General features: G+C 38.6%; 1 protein-coding gene across 1 annotated transcript in view; it reads right to left on the bottom strand.

Moving 5' to 3' along the window:
* LOC118734220 (ceramide synthase 5-like) overlaps nucleotides 1-19,069 on the bottom strand; it is a 129,568-nt gene extending 110,499 nt beyond the window's left edge. The window contains exon 1 of the mRNA XM_036463942.1: nucleotides 18,842-19,069. Coding sequence (XP_036319835.1) covers nucleotides 18,842-18,853 — 12 coding nt within the window. The 5' untranslated portion in view covers nucleotides 18,854-19,069. The remainder of the gene's footprint in view (nucleotides 1-18,841) is intronic.
* Nucleotides 19,070-24,322: the final 5,253 nt, after the last annotated feature.

The raw sequence follows: 24,322 nt of genomic DNA, 5'->3' as shown, positions 1-24,322 counted from the left end.
TAGTCTTCCACAGTTTTTGCGTAGTTGAAAAATTACTTAAGACATGAGGAAATATAGATAAAGTGTTAAAAAGTGGTACTTTTTCACAGTAAGAAAAAATATTTTATTTTTATTTATTTTTTTTCTATACCACACTCAAACGTAGCAACTGAGAGGATCTTAAGAATAAAGTTTGTTTCCTGGCGCAAAGAGAGTAACCGGCTTCTAATTAAAATTTTTGAAAATGAACTTCAACTTAAAAGTAGTTCTAAAATTAAATGTATAGAATTTGTATATTTAAACACTGAAATTGGGAATGATCTCATTATTGCTATTTAAAAATTTCACAAATATATATATAATGATGTGTACACTCATGTTAAAATGAATAACACTTTTATTTTTATGAAGTAAATATATTTTATTTATATACCAAAATATTGTTAAAAACAAGAACTCTGGCGTTTTAAAGTATTTTCTGTTACTTACATTCATAATTTTGCTTTGAATAAAAATGTACTGAAAAGTACTGATTTTTTTAGCATTAAAAAGTCTAACGTACTGATTTCGCGCATAAAGAATCTGGCAACGCTAACCGATGCGTAGGTTGCGGCGTGGCTCGCACCTGCGAGCCAGGGCAGAACCAAGCGAAACAGTGAGTCAGGCAACATCCTTATTGCGAGCCCGAGTGCTTTTTTATAGTGTGAAGTGTATTTAGTATAAAAATTTACTAAGTGCCAGGCGAGATTCCTGGTTTGCAGTAGCGCGAACATTTTAGAGAATAGGCGCCGGTCGAGGCGTGGTGGCGGCACCGGATTTCGAAACCATATTCCCAAGGAGCACCCCTGCGGTTGGAACGCCCACCGACCGCCGATGGGTATCGTTTATTGTTGTCGGTAGGCTTGCTCAGATTGTTTTCCCTTCAGCATCCTTTTTAAGCATCCACCACCCTAAGCCAAGTGCTTTCGGTGGAAGTGCGAGTGGGTTCGTAACCATTTGGTTGGACCTCATCTCGCACGCGCTCCAAAAACAATGAAAAAAGGTAATAAGAGACCCGCTGAGTAATCGCCTGTAAGTTTCTAGGTAAGTCAATTCAAGTCTAAGTCTTGCATAACCCAGCTTTTATAATGCCTAAGCGCCGCCGAAGGCCGCCTACACAGAAAGAAGTTCTGCACAAAAATACTTTCGCCGCTCTTTTTCGACAACACAGATAGAATAATTCTACTTAGTAAGGGTTATAATCCTAAAGCGCGGCCGAAGGCCCCCTAGGCAGACAGAAGTTCTGCGCAAAAATAGTTCCCCCGCTCGTTTCCGGAAACACAGGAAGGAGAATTCTACTTAGTAAGGGTTATAATCCCTCAGCGCATCCGAAGGCCACCTACGCAGAAAGAAGTTCTGCGCAAAAATAATTCCGCCCCTGTTTTCGGCAACACAAAAAAGAGAATTCTACTTAGTAAGGGTTATTATCCCTAAGCGCTGCCAAAGGCCGCCTTCGCAGAAAGAAGTTCTGCGCAAAAATAAGTCCGCCCCTCATTTCCGGCCACACAGAAAGGACACTTCTATTTAGTAAGGGTTATAATCCATAAGCGCAGCCGAAGGCTGCCTACGCAGGAAGAAGTTCTGCGCAAAAATAATTCCGGCCAACTTTTCTGGCAACACAGAAAGGAGAATTCTACTTAGTAAGGGTTATAACACTTAAGCGCATCCGAAGGCGGCCGACGCAGAATGAAGTTCTGCGCAAAAATAATTCGGCCTCTCTTTTCCGGCAACACAGAAAATAGAATTCTACTTAGTAAGGGTTATAATCCCTAAGCGCAGCGGAAGGCCGCCTACGCAGGAAGAAGTTCTGCGCAAAAATAATTCCGGCCCTCTTTTCTGGCAACACAGAAGAGAGAATTCTACTTAAAAGGGGTTATAATCCCTAAGCGCATCCGAAGGGCGCCTACGCAGAAAGAAGTTCTGCGCAAAAATATGTCCGCCCCTCTTCTCCGGCAACACACAAAGGATAATACGATTTAGAAAGGGTTATTATCTTCCGCCGGTCATTTGCGGCAACACGGACAGGAGAATTCTACTTAGTAAGGGTTATAATACCTAAGCGCATCCGAAGGCCGCATACGCAGAAAGAATTTCTGCGCAAAAATATTTTCGTCCCTCTTTTCGGGCAACACAGAGACGAGAATTGTACTTAGTAAGGGTTATAATCCCTAAGCGCAGCCGAAGGCCGCCTACGCAGAAAGAAGTTCTGCGCAAAAATAATTCCGCCATCTTTTCAGGCAACACAGAAAGGAGAATTCTACTTAGTAAGGGTTATAATCCCTAAGAGCATCCGAAGGCCGCCTACGCAGAAAGAAGTTCTGCGCAAAAATAATTCCGCCCCTGTTTTCGGCAACACAAAAAGGAGAATTCTACTTAGTAAGGGTTATTATCCCTAAGCGCGGCCAAAGGCCGTCTACGCAGAAAGTAGTTTTGCGCAAAAATAATTCCGTCTCTCTTTTCCGTGAACACAGAAAGGAGAATTCTACTCAGTAAGGGTACATAATAAACAATTGCTTATATCCACATCCTGGAACCGCAACAAACGACGTGGCGTCAAGTAAGTAATGATTCTCAGTTATACATATGTTGTAATATTGGGCCTAATGAATAAAAACTAAGCAATTGCTTTTTCTTGAAATTTCAGACCTCTTACTCGATTTATTTAAATAAATTTATGGAAAAGGTCTGACATTTTAAGAAAAAGCAATTGCTTATTTTTTGTTTATAAGGCCCATTAGACAAGAAAATACTGTAGGCAAAGCCAGCTTCAATGACAGTGTTTTGATCATTCCCACGACAACCGGTTCTACGTACCAGAATGACTCGGGTTTTACCCGACCAAGTGCTGTTGTTTCGGCGATCTAACCCCATTTAGGTCGTCTAAATCCATCAAACGTTGCTCGATTCTAGGGCCGAACTATACCCTCAGGAAGAATTCTTGCAGAAAGTGCGCTTGAATTTGGTATAACTCTTGGAATATTGTCAGTATTTATCATGGCAATAGCAGTAAACTATATTTCTGCTGCTTTGCTTGCAGTTAGCATATTATTTTACGTTTTTAACCGACTTCCAAAAAAAGAGGAGGTTATCAGTTCGTCGCAATATTTTTTTTTTTTTTTTTTTTTATGTATGTTACCGCATAACTTTGGACCACGTCAACCGATAATTCATCGAATTTCATCGAAAGCTGCCAACATGTTTGCAACAGATTGCCTGTAGTTGTCTTTGCGTTCTTTACCCAAAAGTCCTTTAATGACTGCTTTCAATGCGAGCCATGCAATTTTAATTAATTTAATTTTTTTACTTAAAACTTTTCATAACTAACATTTCAAAATTATATTTTTTTCCATATTTTTATAATTTCTTTTTCAATGTTTCTTCCAAACCAACACTGAAAAATTTGGTACATAAGAAATGAGAAGTAAATTAATATTAAGCTGGAAAACGCCAGTTTTGTATTATGATTGTTTTCTTTTCAAATGAAATTTATTGAAGAAACTGAGAAGCATATTATAGATCAAGCAGAAAGCAAAAAAGACTTAGTTTTGTGGAAAATATGTTCAAAAAGCATGAAAAAAAAATTTCCGACATTTTGCTTCATAAGCACTACAAAAATTTTCTAAATCAATTTTTTTTTTAAATTTTAATTCTGGCACAGGTCTGTAGCAATAATTTGGCTTTAACAGATTGAAAAATATCAATTAGTCGACGAGTTATAGCCAAAAAACCATATAAACAATATGCTGAAAATCGGCATTTGACTGCAAAGTTCGAAGGTCGATTAAAAAAAAATTCGAACTAACATAAACAAACGCCGCGATACGGGTCTTCTAATTTAGCCTCTATTTTCACCCCTCACTCTCAGAATCGACCTAACTTTTGCTAACCTGAATTTGTTCCACAGTGTAATTGGTCTCCGCACACAAATGTGCTACAATTTAACTGTAACGGAATCCAGAGCAAGATCGAGGAGGTAACTGTCTTTATGGGAAGGCATGGAATATTAATAGCTGCGGACCAAGAGACGAAGTTGCACGACAATTCAACCTTGCAACGTCGAGATCGCGAGCGAGACAATGGTGGAGGTTTAGCGTTCATCACGCACCACACCGTGCAGTATCGTATTATTGAAGCAGACATCGACCGCAGGGATACCAACCTAGAATGTCAAGGTATTGCTATCTGGTCAGGCGATGTTGGGCTCGAAATATTTAACCTATACATACCCCCTGTCACCAGCTGCCCGGCAGGATATCACCCTGAATTAGGTGCGTTACTCAGAGGTGAAACCCGTATGGTTGTTGTTGTTGTAGCGGCTACAACAACCCCGCCCAGATCGGTTAATATCTCAGACGTTGTCGTGCAGCCCTAAGAAGCGTGCAGCCTCAATTGGGTCGGTCCACAGAGACAAGGGTGTTAGGGTTGTCGGGTTTTCCGGGCATACGAAGAGATGTTTCGAGTCGTGATGGGTCTCTCCGCAATCCGGACACTCATTTGGCACATCTGAGTTTAGTCTTCTCAGGTATGAGTTTAATCTGCTGCAGCAGCCAGAGCGAAGTTGGGCTATTGCGGTTCTTGTCTCCCGAGGCAGATGAAGCTCCGTCTCGTCAATGTCCGATGGTTGTGTGCCTATAACGGCATTCACAGGTCTGGAGTCGACATAACTCGAGACTGACTCCCTGTGAATGCCGTTCAGGGCCTGTCGATATGCTGACGGGTCCAGAGGTTGCTTCACGAACGTCTGGACTTCGTCCGTCAGTTCGTAGAGATGCCTCCTGACGTGCCTAGGCGAAGGCTCTTCTGCAAGCAGTTGTCTATTTAGGTGACCACGTCTGTGGCTCCCAACCAGAAACTGCTTGCAGAGCATTGTGTTATGCTCCTTGACTGGGAGCATTTTCATCTCGTCGTGCAGGTGGTGTTCTGGCGACATCAGAAGGCATCCAGTCGCTGTCCTAAGTGAAGTGTTTTGTGTCGTCTGTAGCTTCATCAACTGCGTCCTACTAGTCCCCGGCGACCACACTGGTGCTGCGTAATTTACAACCGGCCGGCCTATTGCCTTGTATGTTGCCAGCAACGTTTCTTTGTCTTTGCCACAAGTACTGCCGGCTAGCGACTTGAGGACCTTGTTGCGGCTCTGTACTTTGTTGTCAATAGCGGCTGCGTGCGCAGAGAAGGAGAGCAGACTGTCGAATGTTACTCCGAGTAATTTGGGGTTATTCACCGTCGGAATTGGTGTATCATAGACGTGAATTCCTAGCGGTAGCCTGACCTCCTTCGTCCAGGTGGTGAACAAGGTCGCAGAGGATTTCGTAGGGGAGAGGGCTAGGCACTTTCCATTCCCAGTAGCCATGATCGAGCAAACGTCGGCGTAAGAGACAATCGAGACTCCCTCTGGTGGTTGAGGGAGCTTTGAAATATAAAAGTTAAACAGTAGCGGGGAAAGGACACCACCCTGTGGAACCCCCTGTTTTATTTTTCTGAGTTTGCTCGATATGTCTCTAAACAATACCTACGAGTGTCGACCACTCAGATAATTTGCCAACCACCGTTTGAGCCTCTGTGGGAGAGAGGAAGCCTCTATATCTTCTAGTAGCGTGGAATGGCTGACAGTGTCAAACGCCTTTGGTAGGTCCAATGCTACTAGAATAGTTCTCTCACAGGGACGGTTACGGTTAAAGCCACGAGTTATCTGAGTGTTTATGGCGTTAAGTGCTGTTGTTGTACTGTGCACTTTACGGAAACCATGCTGATGCTTCGCAGAGGTGCGGTGCTTCGTGAAATACGGGAGCAGCAAGGCCTCTAGTGTATTCTCTACCGGGGAAAGGAGTGTTATCAGTGGACACGAATCTCCTTTGTTGGCTAGTTTCCCCGGTTTGAGCAGTGAGACCACTCTGCCCACCTTCCAGATGTGTGGGATGATGAGAGTGGCCATTGACAAATTGAGGACCTCCGTCAGGTAAACTACTCCCGCAGGACCCAAACTTTTCAGCTTTACATGCATATTCCGTCGGGACCCATGGCTTTGGAGGCTTTCGCCTTCCCGATGGCCACCTGAACTTCACCGCAAGTGAAAGCAAGGGGGGCATAAGTTGTTGGCAGTTTGTGCAGCCTTCTGGTCACTCGACGCTTGGCTTTGTCCACCGGAGGATGCAGTATGAACTGCCGGCTAAAATAGCTCGCGCATCGCTCCGGGTCCGACGGAGCATGGTTTGTCGGACTGGACAGTGACCTCACGGTTGACCAAAGCTTACTCACACCACATCTTCCGCTTATATACGTTCACTAGTTGCCGTATCTCCGCGTTGAGATCCCTGATACGGGGATCTCCGGGATCGGCCTGACGAAGGCTGTCACGCTCATCGGCTAGAACAGCCGCTTCAGCAGGGAAATTTGGACGTGGGTCCGTTATGCATCCTACCGGTACGAAGCGAGCTGCAGCAGCGGTGACAGCCCTGCGGAACTTACGTTCACCAAGGTGGACATCGGTTGGTGTGGGGAGCGCAGCGAAGGTGTTTTCAGTAAATTCCGCGAAGCCTTTCCAATCAGCTTTAGAAAAGTTGATATAGGTCCGGTGTTCCGCGGAAGCAAAGTCGGTTGGTTTATCGATCGGGATGACTATGGGCAGATGGTCTGATGCTAAAGTCAGCATAGGTCGCCATGATACGCTGTTTATCAGACCAGCGCTTACTAGTTATTTCTGGCGAGCTGCAGCAGCTGCCCATAATTCTGGTGGGTGCGTCGTCGTTCATTGTGCAGAATGTCGAATCGTCTATCTGCTCAGCCAAATCTGTTCCCCTACGATCGTTTGACAGGCTTGAGTGCCAAAGATCGTGATGCGCGTTAAAGTCACCTACTACCATACGGTTTTCACCTCTGAGGAGCGCACCTATATCAGGGTGATATCCTGCGGGGCAGCAAGTGACAGGGGGTATGTACACATTAAATATTTCGAGCTCAACATTGCCTGACCGGATAGCAATGCCCTGATATTCTAGGGTGGTATCCCTGCGTTCGATGTCTGCTGCAATAAGACGATACTGCACGGTGTGATGAGTGATAAACACTAAGCCACCACCATTATCTCGCTCGCGATCTCGACGGTGCACGTTGTACCCGGCACAATTCAACAATGTTGAATTGCTGTGCAACTTCGTCTCTTGGACTGCAGCTATCAATATACCATGCCTTCCCATGAAGACGGTTACCTCCTCGATCTTGCTCTGAAGTCCGTTGCAGTTGAACTGAAGGAGCTTCATGTGGTTCGGGAGACGTGTAGTTATGCGGGGTGTGAGGGATGTGTATGGCCTTGCCACCATTGGCTGTGTGCACTGCTGTGGAGGTTGCCGCCCTGTGGTGGTAGTGGGTGGCGTCGCAGTTGGGGTATGCGACCGAGCAGCGCAACACGGGCCCTCGAACTTCCTCGTCCAATCTCGCGTGGTGCGCAGACCTGAACATGCCCTAAAGTGGAACTAGCCAAGGCAGGTGTTGCACTTGACTGATGTCACATTACGGAATATCCTGGTCTGACATACCGTGCAGATTGTAGGAGGAACCAGGAGTTGTTGGCGCCGACGTGTGGGTGGTGGTGCGGTTTTGTATGTTCTGTGGTCTGTCGTTGTTGTGGTGGGATCTATTGTGTTGTTATGTTGTGGTGCTGTGGTGTTTGTTTGGAGCTGCTCAGGTGGACTGGGGTTAGCCGTGGAGGCTGCTCTATTTGAGCAGCAGGGGGCCACAAACGACGTGGTCCACTGCCGATGTGTCCGTAATCCTGAGCAAACTCTGAGGTGACTCTACCCCTCGCAAGCATTGCACTTGACTGAGGTGGAGGTCTGGTGTAGTCGTCTTTGGCATACACAGCAGGTGTAGGTTTCTGACCCTGGGTTTGACTCGATGCCAGCCCTGAGTATAAGAATACGTAGCAGATGTAGCCCTATGGCCGAACAACTTCTGAGATACTTCGCCGACCTAAACGGGGTTAGATCGCCGAAACAACAGCCCTTGGTCGCAGTGGCGTAGCCAGGATTTGGCTTTGGGGGGGATGAAAAAAAATGTCCCGAAAACTTAAATTTGTGACACACAATGGCTAGAGGCGTCGCCTGAGTGCATTCTTTCACATATTTATGCCGGTTTTACCGTTATATATTTTTTTCTACTCGTTTATTCCATGGGGTCTTCATGCTTTATTTAAATTTAAAAATTAAATTACTATACCGTTTTAAAAATCTGAAAATTCACTGCGGGAAATTTTTTTATTCTCTTTTTGTCTTCGCCTTCTCGTTTTTGCCTTTATAAGTTTTGAAAAAAGGTTTTGAACGAACCATTATATCACATTCCTAGGCAAGTTTTGAAAGAATATTTTCGATACTAAAGTTAATTAAAACTGTTAATTAAAAATGTTGAAATCAGCTTCATATAGAAACAGTGTCATCGTTAATTAAGAAAGAAATGTTCTTAAATATCATAACTTTACGACACTCACATATTGACTAGATTTGACTATTTATTTTATTATATTTTAATTTGAATTATTTGTTTATAAAAATATAGTTTATTCCTTAACAAACACTAAATGAAAGTAAGTTTAATCTTTGAACAATATTAAAAAAAAATTGGCAAACTTTCGCACTTTCTATTTCAATTTTATCTCTTAATATTTTGCAGTTTTTTAGCTCATTCAATTTTAGTCTAATAACGTGCAAATTTAAAGTAGCTGTGATTTACAGTTGATGTATGGCATATTTTTGACGATGTCGTTAATTTTCTTCCATATTATCTAAGTATGTTCGACGATTTTTTTTTAATGAAGAGAATGAGCAACGCCTTCATAAAAAAAAAATATTAAAAATCAATGATAAGTCGCAGCTATGTATTTTAAACTTGCGCTTTATTTGAATTGATCGGGCTACAAAACTGCATACTCAAAATATGTATTTCTAGGAAATCTAATTAAAAAGATTTACGAAAGTTTGTTGATTTTGCTAATGTTGCGCAAAGATTAAACCTTGGATTTATACGGGTTTTGTTAAAGTGTAAACTGCATTTTTATAAACAAATAATTAAAATTATATAATTTTAAGATAAATGGCCAATCTAGTTAACATGTATAAAGTTTTGATAAGCACTTGAAATTTCAAGTTTTAGCACTGAATTCAAAGAAGATGGGTCTTTTATCCATTCATAATAACTTAAAAAAATTTGTTTGTTAAGTGTATCTTAAAATATCTGCCTTGACATTTATGTTAAAAGTGTAAAATATGTAAATGTACCTACATAAACTTTCCCGTGAATACCATCAAATCATTGGTCTTGAAGGGAATCTATGTATGCATGCATGCATATGAGCAAATTAAAAAGTCGATACAATTTACAGTCGAAAAGTACAGTTTTTGTATAGATTATAGATTATTTCCTAACACTGTGGGAAACTAAGCAAAATGGCCTAGTGTATTTCGCAAATATTCAAATATATAATCTATCAAACGATAATTTTATATATTCATTAAAAGATAATTTGTCATCAGTCTGAAATAAGAAAATTATAAATCGGAAGGGTAAAATAGTATTGTTATTAATTCAAAAATAAAAGGTTTCATTTCACTGACGTAAGGGGGGGATCTATCCCCCCAAATCCCCCCCCCTGGCTACGCCACTGCTTGGTCGGGTAAAACCCGGGTCATTCCGGTACGGAGTACTGGCTGTCGTGGGAATGAAAACCGTATGGTAGTTGGCGACTTTAACGCGCACCACGATCTTTGGCACTCAAGCCTGTCAAATGATCATAGAGGAATATATCTGGGTGAGCAGATAGACGATTCGACATTCTGCACAATGAACGACGACGCACCCACCAGGATTATGGGTAACTGCTGCAGCTCGCCAGATCTAACAATTGTCAGCGCTGGTCTGATAAGCAGCGTATGATGGCGACCTATGCTGACCCTGGCATCAGACCATCTGATAGTCATCTCGATTGATAAACCTGCCGACTTTGCTTCCGCTGATCACCGGACCTACGTCAACTTTTCCAAAGCTGACTGGAAAGGCTTCGCGGATGTTACTGAAAGCGCCTTCACTGCACTACCCATACCAACCGACGTTCACCTAGGTGAACGTAAATTCCGCAGGGTTGTCACTGCTGCTGCAGCTCGCTTCATCCGAGATGAATGTATTAAGGATCCACGTCCGAACTTTCCTGCTGAAGCGGCTGTTCTAGCCGATGAGCGTGACAACCTTCGTCAGGCCGATCCCGGAAATCCCCGTATCAGGGATCTCAACTCGGAGATTCGGCAACTTGCGAACGTACATAAGCGGAAGAAATGGAAAGAGGATTTGAATACCTGCAACTTCGCGTCTGATGTGAGCAAGCTTGGGTTGGTCGTTGTCCAAACCAAAGAAGCGTGACGACAGAGTCGAAATAGAATTTTGTGACCACGCTTCGTCGGACCCGGAGCGATGCGCGAGCTATTTTAGCCGGCAGTTCGTTCTGCATCCTCCGGTGGATAAAGCCAAACGTCGAGTGACCATAAGGCTGCACAAAACGCCAAAACCCAGTGCGTCTTTGTTTTCACCAGCGGTGAGGTAAGGGTAGCCATTAGACCCGATGGAATATGCATGTTGATGCTGAAAAATTTGGGTCCTGCAGGAGTAGCGTACCTAACGGAGGTCCTCAACTTGTCTATGGCCACCCTCGTCATGCCAGACATCTGGAAGATGGGGAGAGTGGTCCCACTGCTCAACCCGGTAGCTAAGACACTAGGGGCCTTGCTACTCCCGTATTTCACGAACCACCTGACCCCAGCGAAGCATCAGCATGGGTTCCGTAAAGTGCATAGCACAACAACAGCACTTAACGCCATAAACACTCAGATAACTCGTGGCCTTAACCGAAACCGCCCCTGTGAGATAACTACTCTAGTAGCGTTGGACCTGTCCACGGCGTTCGACACTGTCAGTCATTCAACGCTACTAGAAGACATAGAGGACTCCTCACTCCCACAGGGACTCAAACGGTGGTCGGTGAATTGCCTGAGTGGTCGACACTCGTCAGTAATTTTCAGAGACAAAACCAGCAATCTAAGTAAAATTATAATTAAGGGGGTACCACAGGGTGGTATCCTGTCCCCACTACTGTTTAATTATTACATCTCAAAGCTTCCTCAACCACCAGAGGGTGTCAATATTGTCTCTTATGCTGACGACTGTTCGATCATGGCGTCTGGGAATGGAATTGATGACTTGTGCTCGAAAGTAAACTGTTATCTCGCCGAACTTTCTCGCTTCTTCACTGCAAGGAGCCTTGCCCTATCTCCTGCGAAATCCTCGGCAACCCTATTCACCATCTGGACGAAGGAGGTCAGACTACAACTGGAATAACCCGATAATCCTCGGAGTTACCTTCACCAGTCTGCTAAGGAGAGCATACAACTGCAATTGTCAGCAAAGTACAGAGCCGCAACAATGACCTGAAGTCGCTGGCCGGCAGCACTTGGGGCAAAGATAAAGAAACGTTGTTGGCAACATACAAGGCCATTGGTCGCCCGGTTCTAAACCATGCAGCGCCCGTGTGGTAGCCTGGTACTAGCAAGACGCAGTGGATGAAGCTACAGACCTGCCAGAACACGGCACTACGAACTGCGGCCGGATGTCTCCTGATGAAGCCCCAACACCACATACACGACGAGGCCCAGATGCTCCCAGTCAAGGAGCATAACATAATGCTCTGCAAGCAGCTCCTTGTGGGGAGCCACAGACGTGGTCATCCCAGCAAACAGCTGCTTGCAGAAGAGCTCTCGCTAAGGCACGTCAGGAGGCATCTCTACGAACTGACGGACGAACATTAAACAACCTCTGGACCCGTCAGCCTACCGAAAGGCCCTGAACAGGATTCACAGGGAATCAGTCTCGAGTTATGTAGACTCCCGCCCTGTGAATGCCGTTCTAGGCACACAACCACCGGACGTGGACGGGACATAACGTTGTCTGCCTCGGGAGACCCGCACCACAATAGCCCAACTTCGCTCTGGCTATTGCAGCAGGCTAAACTCTTACCTGAGCAGAATTAATGAGGATGTGCCCAACCAATGCCCGGCATGTGGAGAATCGCCACATGACTCTCGGCACCTCTTCGCATGCCCTGAGAACCCCACCCAGCTGACTTCCCTGTCCCTATGGGCAGACCCTGTTGAAGTCGCACACTTCCTGGGCCTCCCCTTAGCTGAAACGGACGACAACGTTGACGGATGAACCGACCCAAGCGGGGCTTGGTAGCCGCTACAACAACAACAGTGTTTTGATGTACAAATTGTACAATTACTCTCGAATATTCCAAATTCTTTTTGTTTGCAAAATAACATCTGGGATTTGGAATTTTGTCGCTTTTTCGCTTGGAAATATGTCACTCCTTATATAGTGACATATCCCAAGTTTTAAAATTGGAGTTAAGCCACTTGGGGTTACGTCACGGCATCCTTGTGAAGCTTTGTTCATATTTTTTTTAAATAATATTTTACAGAAATCCCTATTTTTAATGAATAAATAATAATGGGTTCCGTCTGAAATAAAAGTTATCAATATTGAAATATTGAATTTTTCTTGAAAGATCTCCACGTGGTGGAATATTTTTGCTAAAATAATGGAAGACTCTGCCTGTCAAAATTAATAAGGTCACATTAAAACATAGGGTGAATTCGAGAACGTCAAAATACAAAGCATCGGTCTCTTTTATTTCCAAATCGCACTAGAAGAAAAAGTGTAACTTGCTATGTACTACTATGTAGTTGAAAACTAGCATCTAACCGTGGTTGCGCACATTTGGCATTACTATCTACTGAGGTTTAGAAATAAAAGAGACTGATGCTTTGTATTTTGACGTTTTCGAATGCGCCCATATTTTTCTCAAAAATGCGTCAGAAACTTGAGCAAATCTTTTAAGTTTACTAATACTAGTGTTAGCCCAGTGGTTGGAATTCAACCTTTTAAATTAAAGGGAGTAGAAGTGGGCTAAGCAGAGCCGAGTTGAGTTTAGTTGAGTATTTAAGTTAATTGAGGTGAAGTGCATTGAACAACATAACAGAATATAACATAACATAACTTAAAATAACTTAACATACATAACACAACACACCACAACACAACATCATAACATACATAACATAACATAACAGATCATAACATAACATAGCATAACATAACATCATAACATAACATACCATCATAACATTAACAGACCATCATAACATAACATAACATAACATCATAACATAACATTACCCTACACAACACAACACAACACAACACAAAACAACCAACACAACACAACACGTTATTGTGTGTTGGTGTTGGTTGATTGTTCCGACAGGGTGGTAAGATGATATATTTTGGAACGAATTGCCGTCATCCCTTGACAAGTTTGGTTAAGGGTTCGAATATAACATCCGCTTCGGTATTTGTTTGTTCGTTTATTATTTTGCCGTCGAAGGTTTTTAGTTTGTATATTTCCATATTTTCTAGTACGTTTAGTCGTTGGCCTTTATGTTGTACATGCAGTAGTTTCGCTGTCTTTCTTATTTGCGTTGGTGAACATTTGTTGTTAAACATGTGGTTAGCAAAAAACTAAAAAATATTAATTTACGAGAAAAGGAAAAATGGCAATGAACCAACAGGCATGGACACTCCGAATACACCACAAAGTACCACCAGGACAAAAATCACCGACTTTTACCTGCCTGCAGGCAAAAACTATACAGAGACAACATAACGGATGTTAATATCGACCTGCTTCTAAAATAAAAAAAAGGAAACCATGGCATTTCTAATAATTAATCATCGACAAAAATCACATTACCTAAGATAAATGAACATAAATTAAGGACAACAGACAGAACGAAAAATGACACTGAAGATGGCACAACGCCGAAACCGGTTTGTCTGCAAACCAAACTTGACAAGGGATGACGAAATTCGTTCCAAAATAAATCATAACACGTTATTCTTCAATTTTATCTTTTTCTCTTTTTTATCTCTATCTTTGTCGCTACCGTGTTTTTTATCTTTTCATTTTTATATTTATCACTTCCTTGACCTTAATTCAGATCTGCATTATTTTCTTTATCTAAATATTCACCCACACCTTTGCTATCATATTAAGTATTTAAATTTACCATCTTTATTTTAGATTTCTTTACTATTTATTTATTTTTTGCTGAATAAATTCTATAATGTATCATTCTAGATACTCTTAACAAATATCATAATAAATTACAATTCACGATTGAAATGGAAGTAAACTCTAAAATTCCTTATCTTGACGTCTGCATCCATAGAGAAAAACACAATCTTTAACTTGACTGGTACTCAAAACCTACTTCTTCTCGACGCTTGATTAACTACATTTCATCGCAACCAACAAAATACAAAATAAACACGGCAAAAAACCTGATACACAAAATATTGACAATAAGCTACGAAAAATTCCATGACGCTAATATAGAAAAAAATAACGAATATCCTAAGCAGCAACAACTACCCAACCCATTTAACACGCGAGCTAATAAACCAACAAATAACCAAAAACTGTAGCCAAAAACACATAAGAACAAATGCAGAAAAAAATACAACAAAGAATTTCTACAGTGTGACATATATCCCGAGACTAACAGAAAACTTTGATCACAGCATAACAAAATCACCAAACGCAACAGTCAAACTGCACTCTGTCAACAATATATACATAAACAAAGTGTCCTGTACGTGTCTACCAACAAAATAATGTTATAGTTATATGAGATTACTTGTAAAGGAAAGGAGAATGATGAATGTGGAAAAGTATATATTGGCACAACAAAACGGGCTTTGGGTGTTCGACTAGGCGAACATGAAGCCGACGTAAGGAAACAAAAGACCAGCATAGCACTAGCACAACACATTATATCAAGTGGACACTCCGCTGATTTTTCAAACGCGAAAATTATTGACCAGGAAAAGAGAGAAGCAACCAGATATACACTAGAGAGCCTGAGGATTATGGAGAAACGAGAAAAGACGATAAACAACAACTAAATTTTTAGCCAAAAAAAAAAACCGACTTAAAAAAAAAAATATATATATATCTATATATTTCATGATCCAATGACCGGATTTAAACCAAATTAGTATGGGACCACCTCTGTGACACTACCGTTGCAAAAAGAATTATTGAAATCGGTTGACGTCGTGCAAAGTTATACATAAAAAAAAAATAATAAAAAAAAAATAACCTCCTCCTTTTTTGGAAGTCGGTTAAAAAGAAGATACAGACAACATAGCGGCCGCTTATATAGGTTTACTAAAATAACACTTTAGTATCGACAAAGCTACCATAATGTATGGATGGTGTTGATTTTCAGCGTATACATGTTTAGTAATGTTTTTTCTGTCTTTTTAATGTTGTGTTAGTCACAGAAATTTAAATATTTTTGTTATTAATTTCAAAATTTGTTTAAATATTCAAAACAATAGTGTGAGTTGGTTTGTACCTATATTTAAAATGTTTAATTGTCTTTATTTATATATTTTTCTTGCTTATGGTTATGTCATTGGTTTGTGACAGATATCCAATAAACGAATTGCCCCTGAAGATGCTAAAAAGTATTAGCGAAACGTTGGGCCAGAAAAATGGTATAACTTAGTTTTATTCGCATCTTTAAACTCAGATCAGGCGAGCCTATTAGTATACAAATTAAAGAAATTATGTAATGATTAAAAATTGTAAAACAATCAACACATATTGCTTCTTCAACAGCATAGTTCTTTCTAAACTAATAGTAACCTTAAACATTATAAAACACCCTTTAATAGCACACATGAACTCGCTCTCCATATCAGAAAAAAAAATTTCTGTATGAAAAGTTAACTTTGAGCTGTTGTACGCGGCAACTGTTAGTAGCAGGGACCGTAATCATTATGAGTTTTATCAAAAAAATTAACTTTTAATCATTATTTTGAGATTTTAATACTTGCAATCAATCATAATAATCAGATTTTGCGTTTTATTGTATTGCTCAGAAAATACAATCATTTATTGAGTTATATTTTTTTGATCAAAAATAAAACTAATTTTTCGAGCGTTATTTTTTTGCTCTGAAGTAATAATTATTTTGTTAGTTATTTTCTTTTTGATCAATAATAATCATTATATTATGAGTTTTATAGTTTTGATCAGAAATAATGATCATTTTTTGAGTTTTATTTCTTTAATCAAAAATAATGATTATTTTTTGAGTTTTATTATTTTGATCGAAAATAAAACTCATTTCTTGAGCGTAATTTTTTCTCTCAGAAATAAAAATTAAGTTTTGAGTTTTATTTTTTTTGCAGATCTAAAAACTCAAAACGCCTCACTTCACCTAAACTCAACTCACCACACCACACCTTAACTCACCTCACCTCAACTCACCACACCTTAACTTACCTAAACTCATCTTAACGCAACTCGCCTCAACTCACCACACTTAACTCTTCTCATGGAACTCATACCACGGTTCCGCGGAAGCTAAGTTCGTGAAAGTCTTGACGAAACCCCACTCAACTTATTGTTAGTTATGTTAAGTTCGAAACATGCAACTGTTATCGCTGTTATTTGCTTGAACTTTCAGTTTAAGTTGCATCCATAGAATATAAAAATCCCCCAAAAATAATTGACTGGATTGCAGTTTTATAGTTGCCTCATAGATTGGATCCAATGTTGCAACCAATTCGTCCACATCTCTCCACTCAGCGATGTTTAGATTGAATTTATCTTCAATGTGCTCAGCGCAGAACTCTCTGAATTTTAGAAGGCTTTAAGCATTTGGAAGGTTGAATTCCACCTCGTAACTACATCTATTATTGGCCGATTTAGCCCCTGAGCTGCCATGGTGTATCTAAATGGAATATTATGAATTCAACGATTCATATGAATAAAAATGTATTCCGCCAGTTTCCAATGCTTTTAGAAAAATTCGTTTAATTTTCGTAACGCAATTGATATAATAAATTTTGTGTTTCTAGTTCGGCTGCCGTTACTCGACAATTTTACCTCAGAGCGGTGTTTTATAAATTATTTTGGGATAGCAAATTTAAAATCGACGAAAATCCAAACAATAATCTAATGGTGATTTCGTTTGTACCAAAAAATGTCGCCTTTTGATTGCCCCTTTCTCTTTTCGTGTTCGATTCTAAATTAAGGGCAAAGGGTGAAAACATTTTGTGTTCGTTTCTTAAAATGTCACACTTGTGTAAGGCAAAAAAGGCACCTTTTCTGCGCTTTGAAGCTTTATCAGGGGAGATGGTTGTTCTGAAAATCAGATGGTTGCTTCAAACGATAATATGATGGAATGCCTGAGCTGGACAAGGACAATAAGGAAAAAACATGCCTTTTCAAAGGGTTGAGTGTAGCATCAAACACATTTTGCACCGTGCAAGGGCAACATTTTTTGGTAGAAACGAAATCACCATAAATGTTTTATTTTTCTGAAATAAATTGCTACAAACGCTAAAATCTAAATCTAAATCTACGCTTAACGATCATTTCTTTCACTGAATGAATTGTTTTGTGCATTTGCACTTACATATATGTAACTCCACATAGTATGGAACAAACACAAATCCCCCGCTTCTATTCCATTATCTGTGTAAAATACCCGTCTTTTTCGGTAGATACATTTGGATATGGTGGTCGATTTATTATGGATACTTCAAAGGCTAGGGCAACGGCAACACTGACAGATAAATTTCAAAAGTTTCTATCAAACTCGTTTCAATTATTGCTTATAGTCTAACTAAACATGTTATATAAAATGTTTCAAATCAGACAAAAGTACCCCCGTTGATAATTTAACGGCAGTTGTCATAAACAAATTGAATACACATTTTTATGATTTTTGTGGTAGTTTTGAGGTACTTGATACCCATTAATTTTCATGAAACATATATCAAAAGAAAGAGAAGTGGGTGCGGAATTAAATTTTTACCCCTACTCAGGGATCGGATTTGTACAGGTTCAACGTGTAAAAATATCATAGATGTATCGATTACCAGTAGCTCAGCAGAACAGAATATGTATTAATTTTTACTATGCGAGTATATATAGAATAAAAAAATAAAAATAAAAAATAAAGTCCGTGCCACAGGTTTTGAACCCGTGACCATCAACACGGCAGTCGAACACACATCCATTCGGCTACAGCAGCTGTTGAGATAACGTGAACAAAAATGATACTTGAGTTAGGCACTCGGCACATTACGCGCCTAATCAAAGTAGAGTAATCGTTTCATCATACCGAAACGAATGCATGACGACTCGACTTCTGTACACTTGCACGCCCAGCATAAGTCACCAGCTAATAAACACTTTCTACACATAACAAATTTTTAGGCAGTTCTTTCGCAACACGCACTTCCGCAAATTATTCCGCTCCGAAATATTGCATAAACGCTTGTGGTTTAATACAATTTGCACGAATTTTAGCACGAAATCGTTCATTTCCAATTATTTTCTAATGAATTGACAAATAAATTTTATTTCCAACACAAAAAAGTAAACAAATGACGATTTCAAAACAGAAAGCGCCTTACAATGTTGGGCGCTTCGATTCATGAAGCTTTTATGATTAGGTGCAAACATGATTTTGAATCGTAATCTACAGAGCTTCTTTGAAATACATGGGTTCGGCATAAAAGCTTTATACTTTAGTATGCCGAAACGATTACACTACTGTGATTAGGAGCTTAATGTGCGGAGTGCCTTAGTTTTCAAACTTTTAGTTTTGTTTGTCGCTTCAAAGCTACACATCTTCCGCTCGCTTACATTGCGATGCATCTTTTCGTTCAACCGTAGTTATTAATCTTTTCTTGGTAGAAAAAGGTAATGATTTCCTATCCCACTGGGTTTTCTTCAGTGCTCTGCTTGCAAATACGCGCTGATCAGCTCAGAAATAAAATGTATTTGTGATTTGCTTTACTGAACTGAGATGACGTGAGTTGAGTTGAATTGAGGTGGGGTGAGTTGAGGTGTGGTGAGTTGAGGTGAGGTGAGTTAGGGCGAGTTGAGATGAGTTGATGTGAGGTGAGTTGAGGTGTGGTGAGTTAAGTTTAGGTGAAGTGAGGCGTTTTGAGTTTTTCGATCTGCAAAAAAAATAAAACTCAAAAGTTAATTTTTCTGAGAGAAAAAATAACGCTCAAGAAATTAGTTTTATTTTCGATCAAAATAATAAAACTCAAAGAATAATCATTATTTTTGATGAAAGAAATAAAACTCAAAAAATGATGATTATTTCTGATCAAAAATATAAAACTCCCAAAATAATTATTACTTCAGAGCAAAAAAATAACGCTCGAAAAATGAGTTTTTGATAAAAAAAAATACAACTCGATATATGATTTTTTTTTGAGCGATTAATTTAAAATCGAAATGTAATTCTTAATTATAATTTGTATAGATATCGCTCAAACTTTTTGATCTCATAAGAGATTCATACAAAGGATGAAAAAACATGCACATGTATATACTAGAAATTGTTCTACGATATTTTGAACCTTTTGATTTTTTTCATTGAAAATTTTGAAATAATCATTATTTTCGGTCCCTGGTTAGTAGCTAGGAACCCAATGTTTATACACGAGATTTGGTACTTCGTTATGACCTTCTGGTATATATTTTTTACTTATATATCAACTTTCGAAAATTGAATTTTGAGCATCGCCCTCTATGAATCGGCACCATTGTGCGCCGGCAATTTACTGTGAAAAATTTCTCATGCACATACAACTTATGGGACTAACCCAAATTGAACGGCGTGCGTAAAAAGCTAACTCAAATTCCAAGATTTGTCTTGCGTGATATCTCGATTTGACGTTTATGCTCGATTGACATTTTAGCGCAACTATGGATTTGTTCAATAAACTAGGTAAATTTTACAGAAATGCAGTCCTGAGAATTCACTCACGCAAATTGTTTTCGGTTTCTCAATTGTGAAAAACTTGCGTGCGTGCGTAGAAAAACACATGCCGGTAATATTAGGTGGAGATATAAGACGGAACCGATTTGATATCACTGGTTTACAGCAAAAATGTTCAATGGATGCCACTATCCAATTCCTATAAAGAATTGCTCGCTGATTTCGAAAATCGACTTTATATTTTATTCTATGGATAAGTTTTCAAGATATTTTCAATTTACTGTTATTCAGCTTAAAACAAAAAAATGTACAGACGGTTTATGGAAAATTTTGTTAGCTTTCATTTGTCGTATTACTAAACTGAAAAAGTTTATTAAATTAGTTCATGAGATATAAGTCACTAAGTGGAACCACCTTTTGTTTTAAGCTGAATAACGGTAAATTGAAAATATCTCGAAAACGTATCCATAGATAAAAAATTAACTCCATTTTTGGAATCAGCGGGCGATTCTACATACAAATTGGATAGTGGCGTCTGGAGAACAATAACCAAATTAATGGAAGAGTTTTCAAGATATTTTCAATTTACTTTTATTCCGCTTAAAACAAAAAGTGGTTACACTTAATCACGTACATATATCTTACGAACCAATTTAACAATCTTAATATGGCAAATGAAAGCTAACAAAATTCTACATAAACCGTGTATACATCACTTTTCGATAGGTCTGATAGTTTCTGACAAATTAATTAATCATTCCAGATTTTTTTTGTATGAAAATATGGAAAAAATCACTTTAACAGAAGAAAAATTTAAAAAATGACAGGTTCTGTGTCATTTTTTGCCTTTGTACTAAAGCATGTTCTGTTAAAAAAAAATCAAGTTACTAATGAAGAAAATCGATGGATAAATAAAGTAATGAGTGGTCAAATGAAAATGCGCAAAGTTTTTTTGTATGAAATATGAGCATAAAGGCTTGCTACTTAGGCGTATGAGTAACATTATTTCCTGCTCATTTCTAACACTTTCTAACACCAAAAATCTTTGCGCATTTTCATTTGACCCCTCATTACTTTTTTCCATCGATTTGCTTCATTAGTAACTTGATTTGTTTGTAAAAGAACAGGCTTTAGCACAACTGCGAGAATTCGACACAGAACCTGTTAGTTTTTAAACTTTTTTCCTGTTAAAGTTTGATTTTCTTATTTTTTTCATTAAAAAAAACTGGAATGATTAATTAATTTGTCAGAAACTATCAGTCCTATCGGAAATTGATGTATAGACGGTTTATGGAAAATTTTGTTAGCTTTCATTTGTCGTATTCCATTTTCAGTTTATTAAAAATAAACTCGATTTTTGGAATCAGCGGGCGATCCTACATACAAATTGGATATTGGCATCTGGAGAACAAAAACCAAATTAAAATTTGTGATCCAGTGTATTGGAACATTGATAACAGATTTTACTTACCAATTTATAATTTAATCGATTACATTTTTCGTATGCCTTTTCCAGAACAGGCACATTCACCGCCTTCTTTGATCGAGAAGATTTAATACCCAATGATTTACCGATTGGCATTATCCAAAACCTGAAAATAATAGAAAAATATAAAACACCTTTTAGAATAAAAGTGGTTTCCTTTACTAGCAAAATAATCTTTTTAAAAAGGCTTTTTTAGACTAATTTAGGGCCTCTTAATTCGAATATGATATTCATTTATTTTACCAAAGAAGCGCTTTCGAGGTATAGGCCGAAAAGCTTATTTTCTTAGTCCTTTTTTAAGTTACCGTAAAAATCTCGAGAAATATATACATATGTCCATAAAAATATAAAGCAGGGTACGAAAATAAACCGTACAAAGCAATTCCCAATTGGCCGTTTACAATCATATCGTATGTGGTTTTCTACAGTTTTGTACATACTTTGTCAGAAACAACTTCTTTAACTGTCTTTTTCCCTAACGAGAAACGTTTACTTTTCGTTTCTGACAATTGCATCATCGAGTACGTTATATATGCAAAGGTATAATATGGTTTTACTGGAACAGTTGCTTTACACCATGTTCTGACCGACATCGAAAACATGTTTTCGTTGCTAAAACTGGTTTTCCACCTAAAACATGTGTTTTCGTCCATTTAAAATCTGTCAAACGAAAACCAGTTTTCGCTGAAAACTACTTGAAAACTCACGTTCCACTCATTCCAATCGGTGTCTTCACTAGTTTTTTTCGATTATTTATCTAAGTGGAAGTCGTATTTTCTCATCTTTAATACGCTATTTCGTATTTATTGTTAATTGGCTGGCCAAACTAAAATAAGAATGCAAGTAAGAGGTTGCTAATGACAAGAAAATGTGGGAAAAGTATTTTGGTTTTGTTTTTGTGTAGCAAAGCTGCAATCAGAGGATGTAAGAAATGTCAACGAAAACACTAACAGCCGGTGTGAACAGCCTTCAGCACACAATTCCAAAACTCGTTTTCAAAGTGTTTTCGTTGTCGGTCAGAACATGGTATTAATTCGCCTCGGTACACAGATATTAAAACTTCTTATGAGTGAGTGCGAAAGTGAGAGTGTTAGAATTTTTCTTTCCCTCTTCCTGCTTGAGCGAAGAATATCTGAAATTTGACATTTGTGTACCGAAAACAAAAACAAAATACATTTAAGTTTAGGTTTTTGTACTACCGCTACCACCTTACATGAATTCGCCTTGATTATGTCAGTGAAAAATTATTGTTTTCTTTCTGTCAATTTTCATGTGCATTAAATTTAAATAAAAAACATTTTTCATTTTTTTATTCGTTCCAGCCAATCCACTATGGTCTGGCAGCTACTATTTGCTGGCCAAAAGTAATGTTTTAAAGGATCGATAAATCGATTGTTTTGTGCCTTAAAAAAAGTGCATACGGGTCATTCCATACAATATTTACACCTCAATATTTTTTTGGGGGTGAAATATTTTTTTACATTCTTTATCGAAAAAAAACAAGACACCTATTTTTGATTTCGTCATGATATTCGAAAATCTCGAAAAAAAATTCCCGAAATTTTGAACTCACGGAGAAGTATCTTTTTTTAATTGTTTGCAGTTAATAAACTATTTGTCGGAGAAAATCACTTAAGGTATCAAAATTTGCGTAATTACCGTGAGAGTGTGAGATAGATTAAAATTTTTGCAATAAAAGTTGTCATTTTTTATTTTTTATTATTTTATTAACTTCATCATGTTTAGTTTTTAATTTTTTTCCATACTGAATAGTTGTCAAACTTTATGGAGTAAGCTGTAAAGATTTGAGAATGGAATCACCAAAACTGTAGGAATTACTAGTTTTTTCATACCTGTGCACATAAAGTTTATACTTAAGTTTATGTACGCAGGCATGAAAAAACTCGGAACTTCTACGTTCTCAAATTTTTACAGCGTACTCCATAAAGTTTGACAAATATTCGGGTTGAAAAAAATAAAGATCAAACATGATGAAGTTAATAAAAAATAAATAAAAAATGCGATTTTTTAATGCAAAAAAATTTTTTTTTTCTTTTTTTCGATAAAGAATGTAAAAAAATATATTTCACCCAAAACAAAAATATTGAGGTGTAAATATTGTAAGGAATGACCCATACACATTATTTATTGAAAGAGATTTCGGAACCCTTTCTTCTGTGGCTGGTTTGAAAAATGTGTGCTTATAGCGAGGTTCTAAATAGGTGGATATGGCAAATAAATTGATATTTTCTAGGAATGAAAATTTCGAAGAAAATTCTGTTTTGAAAGTCGTGGCTGCCAGCCGAAAGTCATCAAATCCGTTTTGTCGTTCCATTCCATGCGCTCAATGTGCCTTGATATTTTGAGGAAAATGAGCGCAACATATCGCTAATATAGTATGGAAAGGCCGTATTTAACATTGCCGCTGAAATGCAAAAAAGCCACAACTCTAAAATTGTTTATTGTATTAAACGATGTGGGGATTTATCACTCGATGAAATGCTTCATAATCAATCAAATATTGAATTTTGGATTTTTAGTTAGTTACGGCTTTTTGTATTTCAGCGACAATGTGAGTTACGTCCTTTCCATACTATACTAACGATATATTGCATGCCAAGTCCCACTCCTCAATATATATTAAATTCGCCTTGAATTGATTCTTATTTGATTTGTGAACTTGGTTGTCAAATTTTTATACCCGAGCGCACTTGTGCACAATGGTATATTAACTTTGTTCACATAACGGTTGTTTGTAACAGCCTCAACGAATCGAAATAAATATAGAAAAATGTATACATAAATGCTCAGAATGAATAGAGAAGTCGATTAAGTCATGTCTGTCTGTCCGTCCGTGTATACGATAACTCGAGCAAAAATTGAGATATCTCAACGAAATTCGGTA

The sequence above is a fragment of the Rhagoletis pomonella genome, unplaced genomic scaffold, assembly GCF_013731165.1.
Source record: "Rhagoletis pomonella isolate Grant_MI unplaced genomic scaffold, Rhpom_1.0 Rhpom_scaffold_00002, whole genome shotgun sequence".
NCBI lineage: Eukaryota > Metazoa > Arthropoda > Insecta > Diptera > Tephritidae > Rhagoletis > Rhagoletis pomonella.
This window is presented reverse-complemented; position numbering and strand designations above follow the sequence as displayed.